Source organism: Odocoileus virginianus, chromosome 32, assembly GCF_023699985.2.
Source record: "Odocoileus virginianus isolate 20LAN1187 ecotype Illinois chromosome 32, Ovbor_1.2, whole genome shotgun sequence".
Classification (NCBI taxonomy): Eukaryota; Metazoa; Chordata; class Mammalia; order Artiodactyla; family Cervidae; genus Odocoileus; species Odocoileus virginianus.
The window spans coordinates 40513714-40526418 of record NC_069705.1 but is presented as its reverse complement, the minus strand read 5'-3'; the positions used below and the strand labels follow the sequence as shown (position 1 = coordinate 40526418).

Genomic DNA, 12705 nt, shown 5'->3' with positions numbered 1-12705 from the left:
CCAGGCCCCTCAGCGAGTCACTTGCTCAGGTGCACATTGTGTCCGGGTGCAGGGAACTGGGGCCATGAGGACTTAGGGCAAGAAAGCCCCAGAGTCAAGTCCCAGGCAAGCCCTCGGTCACTGCTCTTGCTCCCGGAGTGCCTCCCTGTGAGCCGCCACTCAGGGTTTCTCGGAGAGAAATAAGCAAGGGGCCATTGGCCTACCAGGGTCCCGGGTGATGATCGTTCACCGTTGCCAGGCGACATGGCCGTGTGCCCTGCCCCCAGCGTGCTCTGCCACTGGCCCCTTGTGGCTCTTGTCTGAGTCCTGATCTCCATATCGGCTTGTCCTGTAGTCCTTTAGTCCTGTAGGTTGTACTCTAGGTCATCCTGTAGGTCGTCCTCTAGGTCATCCTGTAGGTCTTGTAGGTGGTCCTGTAGGTCCTGTAGGTCATCCTGTAGTCCTGTAGATCATCCTGTAGGTCATCCTGTAGTCTTGTAGGTCCTGTAGGTGGTCCTGTAGTCCTGTAGGTGGTCCTGTAGATGTTCCTGTAGTCCTGTAGTCCTGTAGGTTGTCCTATAGGTCCTGTAGATCGTCATGTAGTCCTGTAGGTCATCCTATAGGTCATCCTGTAGATCCTGTAGGTCATCCTGTAGTCCTGTAGGTCCTGTAGGTCATCCTGTAGGTCATCCTGTAGGTCCTGTAGGTCATCCTGTAGTCCTGTAGGTCATCCTGTAGATCGTCCTGTAGTCCTGTAGGTCAACCTGTAGGCCATCCTGTAGTCCTGTAGGTCAACCTGTAGGCTGTCCTGTAGGTCATCCTGTAGGTCATCCTGTAGGCTGTCCTATAGGTTGTCCTGTAGTCCTATAGGTCATCCTGTAGGTCATCCTGTAGTCCTGTAGGTCATCCTGTAGGTCATCCTGTAGTCTTGTAGGTCATCCTGTAGGTCATCCTGTAGGTCATCCTGTAGTCCTGTAGGTCATCCTGTAGGTTGTCCTGTAGATCGTCATGTAGTCCTGTAGGTCATCCTGTAGTCCTGTAGGTCATCCTGTAGGTCATCCTGTAGGTCCTATAGGTCATCCTGTAGGTTGTCCTGTAGATCCTGTAGGTCATCCTGTAGGTCGTCCTGTAGTCCTGTAGGTCATCCTGTAGGTCATCCTGTAGATCCTGTAGGTCATCCTGTAGGTCATCCTGTAGTCCTGTAGGTCATCCTGTAGGTCATCCTGTAGGTCATCCTGTAGTCCTGTAGGTCATCCTGTAGGTCATCCTGTAGGTCGTCCTGTAGTCCTGTAGGTCATCCTGTAGATCCTGTAGGTCATCCTGTAGGTCATCCTGTAGTCCTGTAGGTCATCCTGTAGGTCATCCTGTAGGTCATCCTGTAGTCCTGTAGGTCATCCTGTAGGTCATCCTGTAGGTCCTGTAGGTCATCCTATAGGTCGTCCTGTAGTCCTGTAGGTCATCCTGTAGGTCATCCTGTAGGTCATCCTGTAGTCCTATAGGTCATCCTGTAGGTCATCCTGTAGGTCCTGTAGGTCATCCTGTAGGCCGTCCTGTAGTCCTGTAGGTCAACCTGTAGGCCGTCCTGTAGTCCTGTAGGTCATCCTGTAGGTCATCCTGTAGATCCTGTAGGTCATCCTGTAGGTCATCCTGTAGTCCTGTAGGTCATCCTGTAGGTCATCCTGTAGGTCATCCTGTAGGTCGTCCTGTAGGTCCTGTAGGTCATCCTGTAGATCCTGTAGGTCATCCTGTAGTCCCGTAGGCCATCCTGTAGTCCCGTAGGTCATCCTGTAGTCCTGTAGGTCATCCTGTAGGTCATCCTGTAGGTCCTGTAGGTCATCCTGTAGGTCGTCCTGTAGTCCTGTAGGTCGTCCTGTAGTCCTGTAGGTCATCCTGTAGTCCTGTAGGTCATCCTGTAGGTCATCCTGTAGTCCTGTAGGTCATCCTGTAGGTCATCCTGTAGGTCCTGTAGGTCATCCTGTAGGCCGTCCTGTAGTCCTGTAGGTCATCCTGTAGGCCGTCTTGTAGTCCTGTAGGTCATCCTGTAGGTCATCCTGTAGATCCTGTAGGTCATCCTGTAGTCCTGTAGGTCATCCTGTAGGTCATCCTGTAGGTCATCCTGTAGGTCATCCTGTAGGTCCTGTAGGTCATCCTGTAGGTCGTCCTGTAGATCCTGTAGGTCATCCTGTAGATCCTGTAGGTCATCCTGTAGTCCCCTAGGCCATCCTGTAGTCCTGTAGGTCATCCTGTAGTCCTGTAGGTCATCCTGTAGTCCCGTAGGTCATCCTGTAGTCCTGTAGGTCATTCTGTAGGCCGTCCTGTAGTCCGTCCTGTAGTCCTGTGGTCCTGATTTCCCTACCAGGTCATCACGTCATCCCCGAGGGAGGGCGTATGGAGTGCACAAGGCAACCGTGTGAGAGGGAGAGTGGGGATGGCCCCGTGGCAGGTGGGCTGGACTCACTGACCGGCCTCTTGATCGGCCAGAAATGCCTGCTTCCCCTGATGCACTGTGGGTTGTAATGCAGCTTTGTTTCGCTTAATAATTAGAAATTGAGCCGATTTGCACTGTTGTGTCAGCTTCAGGTGCAGAGCACAGTGATTCAGCTATGCACACACATGCGTGTGAGTTTATTATTTTCCATTCTGCCACAGAACGCGTGGCAGAGTCCCTGTGCTGACTGGGAGGTCCTTACACACAGGGGTGTGTATGTCAGACGTTGATCCCAGTCTCCTGACATACTCCTTCCTTTCCCCTTTGGTGACAGAAAGTTTGTCTTCTGTATCTGTGGGCTCACTGTTAATGTAGACATCCTCTGGATAGGTGGAGGGCTTGACCGAAGGCTCGCTCTATGAATTCAAAATTGCCGCCGCCAACATGGCGGGGATCGGGCAGCCATCGGACCCCAGCGAGCTGTTCAAGTGTGAGGCCTGGACGATGCCGGAACCAGGTAAGGGGGCATCTCCTGGACACCCAGGGATAGCGCGTGCACACACGGGGCAGCCCAGAGGAGGGGCCTTCTGTGGGGCAGCCCTCCCAGCCAGCAGGTGCTCAGTCCCCCTCACAGGTTCTGACACCACTGCCCCCGCGGGCCAGGGCTGAGTGGCAGGTGGCCTTCCCTGTGTCCGGGCAGTGACAAGGGGGCGTGTGAGGTGGGGGGCCACCCACCCCCACTGCAGAATGAGCCCAGCTCCCCTGAGTCAGAGACACTGAGGCCGGAGGCTGGTCTGGGGCAGATCTGCTCCAGGGGTGGGGTGAGGCCAGCTCCTGGGAGTGGGGCGGGAGCCGGGACCAGTGTGGGGCAGCTGGACGCCTCTGGCTGTGTGTTTGTGCAGGACCCCCTCCCAGAGCACCCAGGAGCCTGGGGTCTCTGGTTCTGAAAGGCCTCAATGTCAAAGATCTGCATTTACTCAGGGCTCCACATGCACAGATGTGTTTTCACAAATTTGCAAGGACTGGGCACATCCAGAGAAACTGATCCAGCCCCTCAGGACCCATCAGGGTATCCGGTCCATCAGGGTCCCTAATGAAATGATTAATATGCTCATATTTTGAACAAAACCAAACAACATAAAACAATAAACCCAAAGTTGAAGCCTAAAATATCAGAAATTCTGAGGCACAAAATTTTCAATTTTTGGACCAGACTGTATTGCTTTTTCCCTTCTTTTTTGGGCAGGGAGGGAGGGGAATTGTTTTAGTGATATTAATCTTTGCCCCTTAGAAAACTCAGTGGAAGAGAAAGCTGTGGAAGTTCCCCGAGGCTTTGGGGGTGTAGAGTGATTAGTCAGGGTGGTGCTCTGGCCCCCCCTTTCGCTGCTCAGAGCTCCTCTGGACCTGGGGAGTCAGCTGCACCCCAGTGGTGCTGTCGCAGTGGGAGGGGTCCCCTGGTGGTGGAGCAGGTGCCTGGTCCCCCGGGTGAGTCCTGTGATGCTCGGGTGTCAGGGCAGAGGTGGGTGGGTACCGTCCTGCACGCCTTTCTCTCTGTGAGACGGGCCTGCGGGCCTGGGCGGGCATGGGGACTTGGGCATCCGTGCGTTTTCAGGCCCTGCCTACGACCTGACGTTCTGTGAGGTCCGGGACACGTCCCTGGTGCTGCTCTGGAAACCCCCGGTGTACTCGGGCAGCAGTCCCATCTCTGGCTACTTCGTGGACTACAAAGAGGAGGACTCTGGAGAATGGCTCACTGTCAACGAGGCCACCACACCGCATCGCTACTTGAAGGTGACGCAGGCCCCTCAGGCCTGTCTTCCGGGGAGCGGCTTCATCGGGGTCTAGTCTGAGGTGCCCAGGGGCCAGAGCGTGTGGTCGGGAACCCCTCCTGCTTGCCGGGGGTTCGGCACTGCCTGCCCTCTGCGGACCTGGGCAGCCACTGCGTGTGCGGACCGTCTGCACAGGGCCAGTTTCCTCTCCTTCCCGCCACCCGGCCACCCCCGACGGTGCTGAGACGTCATGGGCCTGGCTGCATGGATGTGCCTTCCACAGTGATGACTGGAATCACATCTTTTCACACCAACTCTGTGTTTTATTTACTCAATTCATGTGACTGCTGACGGACGTCTATCTGATAAACACACACATATGCATGGTGCGAACACTTCTGAAGAGTGTATTCTCCAAATGTTTCTATTTCTAGCTCCTGCAGTTCACTAGTCACTGGGGTCAGGTCAGTGGTGATGGGTTAGCAGGGATGGGTCAGGTCAGCGGTGATGAGTCAGTGGTGCCTGGTCAGCGGTGACGGGTCTGGTTATCGATGAGGGTCAGGTCGGTGGCTCAGACCCGAGGCCCTGCCCCTGGATCTCGTCTCCCCTCCTGATCCCCTGACCTCCTCTGCGTGGCTGGTTGACCAGGAAGAACACGATAGTTGTAAAAAGAAAGCATGTTCGTAATAAAATGTGATGAAGGATGAAGTCATCTTCGTTTATCAGTTCGCATGTGACTCTGCTTTCATCTCTCAAGGTGTGTGACCTTCACCATGGAAAGACCTACGTGTTCCGCGTGCGGGCAGTGAACGCCAGTGGGGTGGGGAGGCCCTCGGACACGTCGGAGCCCGTGCTGGTGGAGGCCAGGCCAGGTGAGACTCGCCTGCTCAGCCGGCAACAGGCCGGGCCTCCGGTGGGGCGACCTGGAGGAGGGGACAAGCGGGCGGGTGGATGGCGGGACTGTCGTGGAAGGAGGTGGGTTGATTCATGTGCTAAAGGGTGTCTTCAGAGACATGCCACATGCCCCGACACCCCAGGCGGAGAGGGGCGCGTGAGGTCATCCCGAGGGGGTGGGTGTCTTTACTGGCAGCGGCAGAACAGCAGGCAAGCAGTGGTGGTGGTGTTTTAGGTTATGGCTGAGTTTTGATCAGAAATTATAAAGCTTCTGGTAACTGTCTTGGTTACAAGTAGTAAGAGCTTAGTGAGGGGCCCTTGGTGGGGCAGTGGTTCTGAGTGGGGGAGGTAAGCTTCCAGAACAGGAGACGTTCTGGGAGGGGGCCCCTGCCTCCCAGAAGGGGTGGAACAGCGAACTGGAAGCCATGGCGTCCCTGGGGTCTCCCCTCCCCGAGATCGGCGAGGGTGGGTGTTCTGCCTCCCGGCTCCGTCGTCTTGGTGAGGAGGGTGTCTGCGAGCTCCCGGCTTGGCTGGCACGCCTCCTCCAGCTCTGACTCCTAAGGGGACAGGTGTCCAGCTGCGTCCAGCACACACTCCCTGACCCAGAGGAAAAGTGGGGACAGGAGAGCGGGGTGTGGGGGAGACTGCTGTGACCGTGCTGCCCGGGGCCCAGGGGTAGAAGGGGTCAGACCCCAGGGGGAGGACCGAGTGTTTGGATCTCAGCCCTGAGGGTTTCTTCAGGGGTGCCGGGTGCAGAAAAGGAAGTGGACAGAAGGTGATGTCGGGAAAGCAGACCTGCCCTCCTCTGCCCTCCGTCACTGCCGAGGGTGTGTTAACCGATATCCCGGGTGGACAGTCGGCGAAAACGGCTGATTCGATGTGACATGCGCTCTCTGCCGGGGCCACCCCTTCTCCAGAGAGAGCCCGGGGCGGATGCCGCGTCCCTAAGTGCTCCCGGCTCCTCCGCAGGCACGAAGGAGGTCAGCGCGGGCGTGGACGAGGAGGGCAACATCTACCTGAGCTTCGACTGCCCGGAGGTGACGGACGCCTCCCACTTCACGTGGTGCAAGTCCTACGAGGACATCGCGGATGACGACAGGTTCAAGGTCGAGACCGCGGGGGACCAGTAAGTTCCTCCCCGGGCCGGCCGGCGTGACCCGTTAGGAGCACCTCCCAGCACAGCAACTCACGCTCCGGGCTCTCTCCCCTTCCAGCTCGAAGCTATATTTCAAGAACCTGGACAAAGAGGACCTGGGAACGTACTCTGTGTCCGTCAGCGACACGGACGGCGTGTCCTCAAGCTTTGTCATGGATGAGGAAGGTAACGCCTGCGGGACACTGGCTCGCCTTTGGTGTTTTTATAACACTTTGAGAGATTGATGCTCATAGAGAAAAGACTTACTTGCTCAGAAAAGGGGTGTGTCTTTGCAGGAGGCTAAGGGTGGGGAATCTTTTTTAAATCCAAAAATTATTTTGGGAATTACACAAACTGTAGCCACTAAGTAAATCACTGGTCTGGGAGTATTTTATTTATTGCTGTCTATATTACATTTATTGCCTCCCACTTGCATTTTAGAGATGAGTTTTATTTACATTTCATTAGTTTGGCAAGTAGCAACTAGCATATTATAAATAAGTCCATAAAACTAATGAGAGGCGTGCAAAGAAGCTTTCCTTTCCTCCCAGCACTGAATAATCAGGTAATCGGTTAATAAAAGAAAACACACACATATGGATGTATTTGTGTGCATGAGATAACATTTAATTGCCACAGTTAAGATCCCTCGCTGTCTTACAAATAGCAGATGGCAGAAAGGAGTGAAGGAAGTCAGCTCATCACGACCCGGTGAAGAGCAGCCCTTCTCTTAGGCGGGCCCCCAGGTCTGAGTCCCCAGGCACTGAGCCAGCCTTTGGGGGAGGCTTCCCCCTGCCTGGGTTGATATTTCTTATGTCTGTGATCTAGATGGGACTGTATAACCCTGGGTAGAAGCCTCAGATCTTCTTGTTGGGTCTTTGAAGGCTTCCGAGTGCCTGAGAGTCCTCAGTCAGAAATGCCACAGCTTGCTCATCTAATCCTTTCCTTACCAGCTGGCAGTTTGTTTGACACAGCCAGAGGGTGGTCTCAGAAGAGGGATACAGTTGTGGGGGGAGGCTAGGACGGGAGGGGGGGCTAGGGCGGGGAGGGGCTAGGACGGGAGCGGGAGCTAGGGCGGCAGCGGGAGGGGACAGGGTCTGCTGATGGCAGACGTCTGAGGGTCCCATGCAGACCTTGGGTAAGTTGTGGGGAGCCCCTGTGATCTGACGGGACCAGGAGGAGAATGGCAGAGGGGTGTACCATCTCTGCTTCCTGGGGTCCCCAGCAAGCTCCCCAGCAAGTAGGAACAGGCTAGAATCTGCTCACAGGCCTTTTAAGCTGCCTTGTCTGACCCCTACATGGTGGTCTTCAAACAGCCTTTTACTTGGAAAACATCCTTTATGAATTCTGACAAGTGTTGTACTCCTCTGCTCCATTTGAGAGTCTGGAGACATTTCACCTTAATTTTAAATCATTGCGAAGGACAGACCCTTCCAGTACCTTTTGTATTGTATATGGACATCAAGTACATTCAGGCAAAACCTTGATGCTGAAGCTTTAGGTCATCTGATGTATGGGAGTTCCTGCTGCGAGACCCGCTGGGACACCCTCAGATCAGCGGTGCAGGCTGAGTTACTTCTGGTCACGAGAAGTCTGCTTCAGTGTTCAGTTCCAATGCTGTGCTGTGCTCGGTCGTGTCCGACTCTTTCTGGCACCCTGGACTGTAGCCCACCAGGCTCCTCTGTCCACGGGCTTCTCCAGGCAAGAGCACTGGAGTGGATTGCCATTTCCTCCCCAGGGGATCTTCCCCACTCACGGATGGATCCAGCCTGAGTCGCCTTTACTGCAGGCGGATTCTTTACCCCTGAGCCATGGGGAAGCCCAAAGTCTGGGGTGGATTTGCATACAGACCTTTGTAGCCATGATCTCATTTCTAAATTCTGACTTTAAGAAGGAAGGAAGGAAGGTGAAAGAAATTATTTAGAACCTTCAATTTTTCTTAACTTGTTCTTGAGACTCTTAGGAGCAATGTATTCTGTTTTTCTATTATTATTGTTTAGTTTATTATAAATTTTTTTAAACTCATGAAAATACGCCACAGTATAATTCTTGGTAGGTGAGAGAGATGTTGAGGCAGGACAGTCTGAAAGCAGAAGGAAAAATCACAGAGCAGCATGTTCTCGGTGAGCCAGACCGATTTCATGGAAGAGTTCATGCGGAATGAGAGGACGTGGAAGTGGAGCCCTCTGCGTTACCCTGCGCAGGTCGGCCTTTACTCTGGAACACACCTGCCCTCCCAGCCCCGTACTCAGGATCTCTGCCCTAATCAGTCCTAACTCACCCCTTTAGGAAGTGGGTTGTCTCAACGGTGAGGCACCACTGACTTCCTGGGGGGCTTCCCAGGTGGCGCTACTGGTCAAGAACCTGCCTGCCAACTCAGGAGACATAAGAGATGGGGGTTCAGTCCCTGATTCGGGAGGATCCCTGGAGGGGGGCGTGGCAGCCCACTCCAGTGTTCTCGCCTGGAGAATCCCGTGGACAGAGGTGCCCGGTGGGCTGCAGTCCATGGGGTGGCAGAGATTCAGACATGAGTGAAGCGACTGAGCAGGCATGCCCTGATTCCCCAGAGGGAGCGCTTACAGCTCACGTTACCCCGTCTCCTCATTTCAGTTCTCACTTCTTTCACAGCCTCAAATGAAATCCTGGTGACGTCGAATCTCTTTTGTCTAGCTTTGCTCTGGCTTAAAACTTCTGAACATACAGGTCAAAACCACTGATGATGTTTGTCTTAATTTCAGAGCTGGAACGTCTGAAGGCCCTGAGCAATGAGATCAAGAACCCCAGTAAGTGGGCCTGGGTCGGAGCAGGGCTGTGTCTGTGACCTGTGCAGTCCAGGGGGCCTGGCTTCGTGTGGCAGCTGGCATGCTTGTCAGCGTGTGGCTCAGAACAAGTCATGGCTGATACTGTAACCGGTTGTGATTTTCATTGCATGCCAAGTTTTGGATTTTGGGTTGAATGTGTCTGCTTAATCCAAGTGAGAATTGCATCCGGTGGGATCTTCAGCTGTGGATTACGTTGGATTCAGATGGATTATGTCTGTGGTCCCTGGGCCCTCGGGGAAGCAGACCATGCGTGCTGAGGCCCCCGGGCGTGAGGCTTTGATTGCAGTTCCGGGCTAACTAGAGTTTTTTCTTAGTTTTGCTTTTCATAATCAAGTCAATCTTCAGGGGCTTTTTACATTTTCAAAAAATGTAATAGTGAGGGTTGATATTTTCCTATAACATGCAGCTCTGCTTTCTTACAGGGGTTTGCGCACTGTTGACTTGTGATTTCTTTTCTTCCTCTAGCGATTCCTCTGAAGTCAGAATTAGCTTATGAGATTTTCGACAAGGGCCAGGTCCGCTTCTGGCTCCAGGCTGAGCATTTATCCCCAGACTCCAGCTACCGCTTTATCATCAACGACAGAGAAGTCTCTGACAGCGAGGTGAGTGCATGTGAGTGTGGTCTCTGGCTTTGGAGACACCGGGTACAAATGGGGAGGTCAGTTCCTGAAAGTCGGCATTCTGGGTTTGCTTTCATCCCTTTTGGGCTGTAGAAGGCTGACAAGGTGGGTGAGAGAAGGTTGAGGCTGGCACTGTTCAGAGCTTTGGTCTGGGTTACATGAGAGATGGGAAGGTCTTTAAATTAAAGCCTATTCCAATTAAGAAACGACAGTCTACGTTTTAGAGACATTGAGCTTGGTGTTATGGAAAGGTTCTGGTTACACGGGGTGAGGGATACGCTCCACAGATCCATTTATTTCCTCTTCATAGGGGTTTTGCAGGGGTGTATTTTTGCCCTGATGGGAGCAAGGCCTCCCTCACCCTGCCCCAGGCTCAGAGCTCCTGTGGAGGCAACTCCAGAGAAATTAGTGTCCGCACCCCTTGAGCTTTAGGCTGCCCCCTGGCGAATCTGGGCCAAGAAAATGCATAGGATGCTGTGATGCAATACTTCGTCCTTCTGCTGCTTTTAATTGTATAGAATGAAGCTCACAAATGTTAGAAGGTTCCTGTTTTGCTTGTGGAATATTGTGTTTTGATATACGTCATTCTGTCTAATTACTACAGCGCAACCGGAAACCCAGTTAAAAGCCGACCGCTTGACAGGAACCCTTCCTTACTGTTCGGTGGTGCCCTGGGGGCCTCTTGAGTCCCAGCATCTTTACCTCCTCCTTCCTCTTGCTCCTCGATACCCACGGCTTCGTATCTATTTAGCAATCCCACTGAGTCTCAGTCAGGTGCCTCAACCATTTGCGGCATGAGTCTGAACAGGACTGGCTGGGAGGCAGGGTCGCTCACTCTCCTGAGCCGGGCTCCTCATCCCCAGGCTGATGTCTGTGTCTGACAGGTTTTAGTAAAGCTGGGTTAGAGGGAGAGGTCGCGTGGACAGAGATCCTGGGAGTTTCTTTCCCAGTCCATCCTCCCCTCGAGAACAATGACGTCCTTGAAGGACTGTACTAGCCGGGGGTTGGCTAGTAAGCAGAAAGCACGCAGCTTCCTCTTGGCTGCAGAAGAACCCACAGTATGGACACTGTGCCTAGGAGAGCGTCGTGACTGAGGTAACTGGAGACATCTTTTATGAGCAGAGATCATGTGGGCGTGCAGTGGAATTTAGTGTAATTGTGCTTTATCTGTAGAGCGTCTTTTGCTGTGGATAGCTGGCTTTAAGAATGACATCTTCACTGCACAGCTCATCTTTTGCAATCGGGCTGTACTATTTCACGCCTTAATTAGCAATCCACAGGTGACTTTTCTGTGTGGAGATTGATGCTGTTTTGTGAAAGTCACATAGAAACCTGTATTTATGGCCCCCATAAAATCATTGAACTTTGTCTCACTGCATAATGGCAGTCGCCAGAAGCCTAATTTTTTCTCAAACCTAGACCCTGTGGTGCAGAAGCTAAGAGAACGGGGAAGGCTCTGGGTTGTTGAGGATCCGGTTGGTGAGAGAGGTTCCTTTTCACCTCTCAGGCCTAATCAGAGCAGGTTCCTGCAGGCTGCTCCTCACAGATGCTTGAAGGGAGCGAAAATGGACAGAATCAGAGTGGCTCCTTGAAATTTGCTCCTGTTTGCAAAAGCAAATACTCAGAACTACAAAGACACCCGCGGGCCCCACAAGGTACTCTGTTCAGCCCTCAGCCCCTTCCTTGTCCAGCCCCCGAGAACCACCCGAGTCTCCGGGAAGGAGACAGGTCCCATGCACTCCCTGTGATCAGCACTGTCTCTCAAAATGACCTCCCTCAAAAAGTAACCTGAGCTCACGTGTCTCATTCATTTGTCTCTCACTTTATATACACCAGTTTCCCATCAAGAAAAATACCTAAGCCATCCTGTGCAAGAACACAGCGTATGCTTCACCTGTTACAAATGGTCTATTGGAATTTGCAACTGTCAAGGTGATTTTTTTTATGTTTACCAGAAGTTAAGGCCCATGGGCATGGGCTGGCTTGATTCAGTTAAAGCCTGAAGTCATCTTTGGTCAAAGAGAACCTGAGGCATCATGTTAACCCCCGGGACCTCACACACTCATTCTCTTTTCCCCATGGTTGGCAGCTTATATTCTGCAAATTGCATTTGAGTGCCCTCTGTAGCCTAGAAAAATGACATATAACCTTGCCTTCCTGGAGGTTATCCCAGAGTGAAAGAAACACAACTTGAGTCAGAGGATGATATAGAAAAAGAGCGTGTTAAAACAATTATGTGCGAGCTAAGTCATTTAAGAGAGAAAGAAAGTGAAGTCGCTCAGTCGTGTCTGACTCTTTGCAATCCCACGTACCGTAGCCCACCAGGCTCCTCCGTCCAAGGGATTTTCTAGGCAAGAGCAATGGGTCACCATTCCCTTCTCCAGGGGATATCCCAGATGCAGGGATGAAACTCTCACGTTTCCTGCATTGGCAGGTGGGTTTTTTACCGCGAGCACCACATACAGTGGGTGCTGATTCTGAGAAGGAGCTATTAGAACCTGAGTATTTAAGGAGATTCCCACAGTAGTGGGTTCCTGGGTTCTCCTCGGGAGGAATAGTTTGGGGACCAGGCGTCCCCTGCAGCCTCCCCGAGGGAGAGTGGGCAAGGTGTGGGCCGGAGATGAGGGGGTGCGCTGACTGAGCAGAGTGGCCACGGATGGGGCATCTTGGAAACTCACTTGGATAAAACGGAAGGTGGGAGAAGGCAGAGGGGTCTCCTCCAACACCAAGCGGAGGAATTTGGAGCCAACCCTTGATGCCAAGTTTGCTGAGCTTAGGGACGCTGAACAGAGGTGCTATTTCACTAACATCTATCTCGGCACTCTTGGGATACTGGCATTTGGAATCCGAAATATAAATGCCAGCTGAAAGAGGAAGACGAGCATCCCGAAAATAGATGCGCATGCTCTGTCAGGACGTGGCTGATCTTACGCACTTTGTGTCAGTCGCCTAAGACAGAAGTGCGTCTGGTAGTGTCGTCAAGGTGAGGGTCGCAGGAGGCGGGTGTCTCTAAGGAATAGAGCGGCCTCCCCTGGTCCCCGCACTGGGTGCTGACCAC

General features: G+C 53.0%; 1 protein-coding gene across 1 annotated transcript in view; it reads left to right on the top strand.

Moving 5' to 3' along the window:
* MYOM2 (myomesin 2) overlaps positions 1-12705 on the top strand; it is a 64934-nt gene that overhangs the window by 39187 nt on the left and 13042 nt on the right. The window contains exons 20-26 of the mRNA XM_070460177.1: positions 2798-2924; positions 4020-4198; positions 4934-5048; positions 6040-6196; positions 6285-6391; positions 8944-8988; positions 9493-9629. Of these exons, the coding sequence (XP_070316278.1) occupies positions 2798-2924; positions 4020-4198; positions 4934-5048; positions 6040-6196; positions 6285-6391; positions 8944-8988; positions 9493-9629 (867 nt within the window). The remainder of the gene's footprint in view (positions 1-2797; positions 2925-4019; positions 4199-4933; positions 5049-6039; positions 6197-6284; positions 6392-8943; positions 8989-9492; positions 9630-12705) is intronic.